At 38.4% G+C, this 8,878-nt stretch overlaps 1 protein-coding gene and 1 non-coding gene across 2 annotated transcripts; both read left to right on the forward strand.

Annotated features, from left to right (window-relative positions):
- Positions 1 to 1,125: 1,125 nt before the first annotated feature.
- Trnastop-uca (transfer RNA opal suppressor (anticodon UCA)) lies at positions 1,126 to 1,212 on the forward strand. Its single transcript has one exon. It is a non-coding gene; the product is annotated as a tRNA-Sec (tRNA).
- Positions 1,213 to 3,341: 2,129 nt separating this feature from the next.
- On the forward strand, positions 3,342 to 7,875 carry LOC149131054 (uncharacterized). Its single transcript, XM_089341745.1, has 2 exons — positions 3,342 to 4,538; positions 7,145 to 7,875. The coding sequence occupies exons 1-2, from the start codon at positions 3,639 to 3,641 to the stop codon at positions 7,826 to 7,828; spliced, it is 1,584 nt and encodes a 527-aa protein (XP_089197871.1). The 5' UTR covers positions 3,342 to 3,638; the 3' UTR covers positions 7,829 to 7,875.
- The last annotated feature ends 1,003 nt before the right edge of the window (positions 7,876 to 8,878 follow it).

Here is an 8,878-nt window from a genome sequence, read left to right on the forward strand (position 1 = left end):
GCAGCAGCCTCGGTTTCAGAGGACCTCAGCTCTTCAATGCCCTGCCAAAACATTTGAGAGACATGCAAGACATGGATACGGAGGTCTTCAAGACAAAACTTGACACTTTCCTCTCCACGGTACCAGACGAACCAATGGCTCGTAATGAGACGCAGTTTAGGGCAGCTATGTCAAATTCTCTTATACACCAGATGTGCCATCAAAACTCTTGATTGGACCATGTCAGGTGGGGGAGAAGAGCCATGCGAGGAACGTGAAAATCACGGTGGTGCACCAGCATGACCGCAGCCACTTGGCTGAAACACATAAATAAATAAATAAATAAATAAAAAATATGTATATTGTTATCAATATTTAACAGAAGCAATCGCGTAAATGAAGGGCTGAGAGTTTCATACGTTAGCACTTATCAAGCTACCATATGTGTGTGCGCGCGCGCGCATATATATATATATGTGTTATATATATATATATATATATATATATATATATATATATATATATATATATATATATATATAGTGTACAGTTAAATGTAGGGCTACTACTACTGTACGAGTTAGAGCTCCATGTAGATTATCCTTATCCAGTCAGCTTCCAGTACTGTGGTTAGTCGACCACATATATACATACACGTGAGTGTGTGTGTGTGTGTGTGTGTGCTTCTTACATACATATACAGTTTATATGTTTTAAAATGCTATCCCACTACGTTATAATCAATTTTCTTCGTCGTCATCCTGCTAAGAAATTTAATCTTTCCCTCTATCAAGCAGACGAGAACTGTAATAGTCTATTTATTTGCTTTTTGTTGTTGTTTTCTTTTTTGTTTTTCCATGTTAACTTATAATGTCTGGTCTGCCTATATATGTATAAAGTTTAATGTGCAGCTCAATTTTTATGTCAGAAATTAGCACAAAACATGTTTACTAATTACTAGCTATTTCTTTAAAAACTATGATTATGTCACATTAAACATTGTCATAAACTTGTCTCGTGTTTTATACTCCAAAATATTTTTCATTATGCAGTTTTTAATTACAGCAATGTAAATTAGTTAACATGGTTTAAAATTTATCAGCAGTAATTATGGCTATATATATGGCCGTTATACCGTTAACTAATGCCTGAATGAACTTCAGTGGTCTGGGGTGCAGGCTTCAAACCTGTAGCTGATTAACGTCAGAGTGGTTCAATTCCACCTTTCGGGCGATGGGACATGGGTTTCTTTTTTTTTCCCCAAATAAAGTACCCACTCCTTTCTCTCTCTCTCTCTCTCTCTCTCTCTCTCTGGCAGACACACACACATGGTTCCGTCTTCAGTGCCGCTGTGGCACCTTGGATAAAACAGTTTAAGGCCGACCCAAAATTTGCGAGTAGACTTGGTAGACAAAAACTGAAAGAAGCTTGTCATATATAAATGTGTGTGTCCCACCATCACTTGACAACCGGTGTTGGTGTGTTTACGTCCTCGTAACTTAACGGTTCAGGCAAAAGAGCACGAAAGAATAAGTACCATGCTTTGAAAATAGTACAGGGTTCGAATCTTTCCACTAAAAGTTCTTCAATGTGGTATATATATATAGAGAGAGATAGATAGATAGATACACATATTATATATATATATATATATATATATATATATATATATATATAATTCAAATTTACAGAAAACAAAAGACGAAGGCAGGTGGTAGAACAAGAAGCAGGTGTATTAGTTTAACGATTGAAAAGAAAGGAAAAGTCTTTTACGTTTCGAGGCGACGCTCTTCGACAGGAAGGATTAAGAGGGGAGGAAAATGGAGAAAGAATGAAAATGTGTGTATATGTAGGGGGGGGGGATTTGGGTGTGTGTGTTTGTATACACACACATACACACGCACACACAGAAGAAGCCAGAGATAGAAAGAGAGGAACACAGGGAGAGAGAGAATAATACCCGGCCAACCTTCTATAAATACAATGCTCTTGTGTTTCAAACCGTGCTTCTTATTCGGATATATGAATCTCTCACCACACACACACACACACACATACACACACACACATAATATCAGTCTCTCCCCCATTGAACTTTATCAGTGTAGAGCACACGTTGACAAGGTATCTTGGTATCTAAACTTTATCTGTGTTGCTCTGTCCTAGCTTTGAAACTGAATAAAATTCCATTTATGAAAAGCTTAAACGAAACTAGGCCATCGTGAGCGACACACTCGTTTGCATAGTTAGTACTGCCTGGAGTCCTAAAAACGCACAGGGCCAGTTATCTGGTGTCCTTGGAGTATAAAAGAGATCAAGTTCTCAACATGACTTCTTGAACAGCACGCCAGCCTGTTGCGAGCATATTCGTTTGCTGCTTGTTTTTGTTTTGCTTTTTATTTGTTTTAGTCAATGCTGGAGCAGCGGCTCGAATAATTTTTTTCTTTCTTTTTAAATCCTGGTATTTATTCTATCCGTTTCTTTTAGTCGAACCGCTAGTTTACGGGGACTTCAACACACCAACATCGGTTGTCGAGCAGTGGTTGTGGGACAAACACAGACACAAAGACACACGCACACACATACATACATACATACATATATACGACGGGCGTCATATCAAGTTAAACAGCGCATGACCTTGCAGGTGGGGCCCAGTTAGAATTTTCTTCAGGTCGAGTTGTCCATCCTGCTCAAAAGGTCCCTGAATAAGGTTTCTTTAAAGATAATGAACAAAACACCCGTGTTTCCAGAAGTGAATTATTCAAACCCCAAAGAATTCCCCTCGATACATGGCTGTGATGCTCCCCCACTACTTCTGCTCATGATCAGAGATGCACATATCGTCAGACACTAAGGAACATGCTCAACTAGTTATAGTCAAGAAAATGGTAGCAAATATATGGTATTGAGCAGAATATTTGCTGTAGCCCATCTTTTATACCAAGACAAACAATGTATATGATAACACTTCCAATCAGTTAAGATCAGAAGCCATGAGAGCCACTGCCTGGTACTACATCAGGGCATTTATAATAATAATAATAATAAGAAGAAGAAGAAGAAGAAGAAGAAGAAGAAGAAGAAGAAGAAGAAGAAGAAGAAGAAGAAGAAGAAGAAGAAGAAGAAGAAGAAGAAGAAGAAGAAGAAGAAGAAGAAGAAGAAGAAGAAGAAGAAGAAGAAGAAGAAGAAGAAGAAGAAGAAGAAGAAGAAGAAGAGATAAAGAGAAAGGAGACAGAAAGACAGATAAACAGAAAGAGAAAACAGAGAGAGGGAGAGAGGGAGAGAGCCATGAAAAGAGAAAAGAGAAAAGGAGGGAAAGACATAAAGAGAGAGAGTAGGAGGCAGACAGACAGTAAGAGAGAGGAAGACGCTGATGTCTTAATGTTTAAAAATATCAAAGTTTTTCAGACATTATTTTCCCTGCACTTAAGTTTTCTGCGTAAAGTTAGATTTAACGTCTGCGTTCGGTACAATTCCTTCAAGACAGAGGGAAGAACTCGTGTGATTTCCAAGAAAGAAATATGTATAAATGATGCAGTGCTTTTAGTGTTAAAGCACGAACGATTTTTTTTTTTTTTTAATTTAAAGAAAAAAAACGATGTAAAAATATACACGAATATTCCAAGTTAATTTAAAAGAAAAGGGAAAAGAAAAAAATGATATCGATTAATAGCAGTAAAAATAATAATCTCTTCTCTCGTGAATTCATAACCACAAACTTGATCATTCTATTACTAATCGGCGGAGATATATTTGTTCCATGTCATTGCACAAAAACAGCCGAAAAAGCCGAGAAGACTGAAAAAACCGAAAAAGCCAGAAAGATCGAGAAAGCCGAAAGGGTCGATAAAGCTGAACAAGTCGAAAAAACCGGAAAAGTTGCAAAAGCTGAAAAGGTCGAAAAAACTGCAAAAGGCGACAAGGCCGAAAAAACTGCAAAAGCCGAAAAGGCCGAAAAAACTGCAAAAGCCGACAAGGCCGAAAAAACTGCAAAGGCTAAAAAAACCGAAAAAGCTGTAAAAGCCGAAAAGGCGGAAAAGGCTGCGAAAACCAAAAAGGCTGCGAAAACCAAAAAGGCTGAAAAAACTGCAAAAGCCGAAAAGGCCGAAAAAGCTGCAGAAGCTAAAATGGTCGAAAAAAATGCAAAAGCCGCAAAGGCCGAAAAATCTGCAAAAACCGCAAAGGCCGGAAAAGCTGCAAAAACCGAAAAGCAGAAAGCCAAAGATGAACCAAACGATGAATCTCTGAAAAATAATGACGGTAGAATCATCGGCTGTTTCAAAATCACCAATTCACGAAGACTGAAAAAAGATATGAACCTTCAACTAGTTGTATTGAATAAATCGCAAAAAAGCTGTATGTTTCGATGTCGCCTTTACGGCTTAAAATATGCCGTGGTGTATAATGGAAAGGTTTGCTTTTGCGGAAGTAATAAACCCCCGACCAAGAAAGCTATTAAAAGCATCGACTGTTCGAAAATATGCAGCGGAAAGAAGTCGAAATGCCACCAAAAGAATACCGTACGGATATATGAAACTATGACGCCAGTTTCGAAGGTAGGGAAAACGAAGTGATTTTATTTATTAAATGTGGGTGATGTGTGCACGTGTGTCTACGTGTGTGTGTGCGTATAAGCGTGAATGTGTTTTCGTGTGTGTGAGGGGGCATAAAATAAATACCAGTTGAACACTGGAGTGTCGATGTAATCGTTTATACCCCGCCCCTCGAAATTGCTAGTCTTGTGCCAAACCGAGCATTTTAGAGAAGTTATTATCATTATTATTATTGCATGTTTGACTTTTGCTTTGTATTTGTACAAGTTGGTTCCAAGTTTCACCCAGAGACCTCAAGAGACAAGTTAGAGGTTCAATTTGGCGTCGTGCCTAGGGTGCCATATATTTGGTTTTGCACAAAGTATTGTTCCAGAGAATGTTTAAGAAAACATAAAAAATTTATAAGTTTGTTTTAAAATTTGGAATTACATAGACACTATTTTACGTAGGATGTGGGCAACTCCCATGAACACTATTTTTGAATTTCTGCCAGTTTGGGATTTCCTGGTATCTGTGCAAAGTAACAATCGGCTCCTTTTGCTATGGCACCTATGACAACAGGTATTGTTTTAGTCTTGAGGTTCCACATTTTGCCAATTTCTATTTCAAGATCTTTATTCTTGCTCAGTTTTTGGTAGGTCATGACAGATACGTTTATATCGATTGGGACAGTCATATCAATGAGGAGGCATGATTTTTGTCTAAAGTCTTTGAATATAATACCTGGCCTATTCGCATCTATCTTTCTGTCAGTTTGAATGGTGAAGTTCCAGAGGAGTGAGATGTGATCATTTTCAAGCACTGGAGATGGTTTGTGCTCCCACCAGTTTTTATCATGGGACAGGTCCAAGCTTTTGCAAATTACCCAGTGAATATATTGTGCAGCTCTATCATGCCTGTTGAGATACTCTGCAGGCGCAAGAAGACTGCACTTGGAGACAACATGATCGATGGTTTCATTTTGTTGTTTACATACTCGACATGTTGGGCTACTGCCGTTCTGTAATATTTTGGCCTGGTAGCTCCTTGTAGGTAGGCATTGATATTGGGCTGCTATGATAAACCCTTCCGTCTCTGATTTTAAGCCAGAAGGCACTAACATTGATGGGCTTTGTCAACATCGGCATTATTTTGCCATTGAGAGGTTTTTCTTGTCATTTATCAGTAAGAATATCTAAGGCAGCAGTTTTAACACGGGTTTTCATACGCTTAGCTTTTTCTCTGTTTGTTTCTACTTCGTCAAATTCTGGGATTTGTTGTATTCGGAATTCTCTTAGATATTTCTTTGCCTGTTTATTATCATTATTATTATTAAAAAGGCGGAGAGCTGGCAGAATCGCTAGCACGCCGGGCGTAGTGCTCAGCGGTATTTAGTCCGTCTTCACGTTCTGAGTTCAAATTCCGCCAAGGTCGATTTTGCCTTTCATCCTTTCAGGGTCGATTAAATAAGTACCAGTCACGCACTGGACTCAATATAATCGACTTACTCCCTCCCCGCAAATTTCAGGCTTTGTGCCTATAATAGAATGGATTATTATCATCATCATCATCATCACCATTATGATTAAAGAAGGTAGCAAGCTGGCAGAATCGTTAGCAGGCCGGGCGAAAGGCTTCGCGGTATTTCGTCTGCCGTCACGTTCTGAGTTCAAATTCCGACCGAAGTCGACTTTGCCTTTAGGGGTCGATGAAATAAGTACCAGTTACGTACTGCCAGACAGACTGGAGCCTGATGCAGCCTACTGGCTTCCCAGACCCCTGTTGAACCATCCAACCCACGCTAGCATGGAAAACAGACGTTAAACGATGAAGATGATGATGTTTACATATAATATATATATATATATAGATAGATAGATAGACAGACATACATAAATATACATAATATACAAGCATGGCTGGGTGCTAAGTAGCTTGCTTCCCAACCACATGGTTCTGGGTTCAGTCCCACTGCGTCGCACCTTGGGACCAGCATGGCCGTAGTCAAATGACTGAACCACGTAAAAGACAACAAATCATCATCCTTTAATGTCCTCTTTCCATACTGGCATGAGTTGGACGGTCCGACTGGCGCTGATAAGGCCAGGAGCCACACAAGGCTCCATTGTCTGTCTTAGCACAGTTTCTATGGCTGGGTGCCCTTCCTAATGCCAACCACTCCATAGAGTGTACTGTGTGCTTTCAATGTGGCACCAGCACAGTATCCCTCATACGTTTCCAGAATAGGTATTTGAGGAATATATTTAAAATATTGTTGTGTCTAGGGAGAGTCATTATGCCAATATTATTAACACACACACACACACTGGTTCAATTCCACTCCTTTATAATTAGAAAATTAGTTAAATGTCCAACTAACTAATTGGTTGTTTGTTTAACTTCGTTAAACAGTAAATTGCTTGTTTAAAATATATAAAAATAAACATCTACCATTTATTCAGCAAATGGAATCTGAATAAATGGTTAACATGAAGAAAAAAAAACATAGCATCCATTGTTACAAGTTGAAGAACACAAACCATACATTTATGTATATATATATATATATATATATATATATATATATAGTATTTGTTATTTCTGTTTATTTATTTTTTCTTTATTTACAGTCTGTGGAAGGTAATGTCTACGTTGGATGCTTTAATCAGACCACTCACAGCCTGAATAGATTTGCCGAATTATACATAGACATGAATTTCATGACCATCCAACGGTGCGTATATTCCTGCCACAGCTGGTTTAGAAGATTCGCGGGTCTGTATATGGGGACACAGTGCTGGTGTGCCGACAGGCTACTTGAAACGGATCTTTCATCGCACGGCGCCAATTCAAGTAATTGTAACATACCATGTACCAACAAGGATAAAACATGCGGAGGACCAAAATACTTGCAGCTGCATGCCCTTATCTATTCGCTTAATCGGGAGACGCCCCTGGCAGCATATCTGGGCTGCTATCCTTTCAACGAACAGAAATCTGACAGGAAGAACATCATGCAGAGTTATGCTAGACGGAAATTATCGCAGAATAAAGCACAAATGATGAGCATTTCCCGCTGTTGTTACCTTTGTGCTGCTCAGAAGAAACCTTATGCTGGAGTGATCAAAGGTAATGTCTGTTACTGTAGTATCACCCTTAGGCCAAACTACAAGAGACATAAAAAAAATGACCTGACTTGCAATAAACCATGCAGTGAAAATTTGAAGCATTACTGTGGGGGGAACGTTGCCATGCAGGTCTATAAATTAAGGATGGGTGGATTTGACTGGGATACTTTCGGCTTTATTATCTGAACAAATAACAAAGCTCAAACATTTTGGAAATAAACCTGACAAAAACATGTGATATTTCATCATTTTTTAAATTTTCTTTTCCAAAACGTTGCTCCTCTAAATGGAAACCTCACCTGTCATTGTAGTTTTGTGGCACGAATCAAAGCAGGCCTTGCTGCCCGCTCAAGGAAACATTAAGTGAATGATCTGGAAGCACTCAAGCAAACTGAGTCCTCAAATTGTTCCATTTGCCAAAAAGTTTGCAAGGCACCAGCAGTCCCCAAGAGACACTTTTTGCTCCATAGAACATGATTACCGCTTCATTTTCCTGAACCCTCATTCACCTTTCACAACGAGAGAATCTATCATATTATATATATATATATATATATATATATATATATATATATATATATATATATATATATAGATATATATATATTATAATAATAATAATAATATTTACCTCTCACCAGTTGAAGTACTCTTTCTGTTTAATTTTCTATCATAGATCAGTACATTATATATATATAATGTACATTACATATATATATATATATATATATATATATATATATATATATATAATGTACTGCTAGACAACCAATGCCGGTTTGTCTCCATGCTTGTAACTTAGTGGTTCAGCAAAAGTGACTGATAGAATAAGTACCAGACACTTATAGAAATAAGTCGACTGGTACTGATTTGTTCAATTAAATCCATTGAGGGCTGTGCTTCAGCAGTACCAGGTAGTGGCTCTCATGGCTTCTGATCTTAACTGACTGGAAGTGTTATCATGTACATTGTGTTGGTTTGGTATAAAAGATGGGCTACAGCAAATATTCTGCTCAATACCACAGATTTGCTTGTCAGTTGCTTGACCGTAACAAGTTGAGCATGTCTCCTGATGGCTGACGATATGTGCATCTCTGATCATGAGCAGAAGTAGTGGGGGAGCATCACAGCCATGTGTTGAGAGGAACTCTTTGAAATTAGAATAATTCACTTCTGTTAACATGGGTGTTCTGTTCAGGGACATTTCGAGCAGGATGGGCTACTCGACCTGAAGAA

This window comes from Octopus bimaculoides, chromosome 25, assembly GCF_046866305.1.
Source record: "Octopus bimaculoides isolate indiv1 chromosome 25, ASM4686630v1, whole genome shotgun sequence".
NCBI lineage: Eukaryota > Metazoa > Mollusca > Cephalopoda > Octopoda > Octopodidae > Octopus > Octopus bimaculoides.

Excerpts from the sequence above, each read along its gene's own strand:
- LOC149131054 (XM_089341745.1), top strand. The coding sequence starts at position 3,639 with ATGATATCGATTAATAGCAGTAAAAATAATAATCTCTTCTCTCGTGAA. Across the intron at positions 4,539-7,144 it reads CTATGACGCCAGTTTCGAAG|TCTGTGGAAGGTAATGTCTA; the intron begins GTAGGGAAAACG and ends CTTTATTTACAG.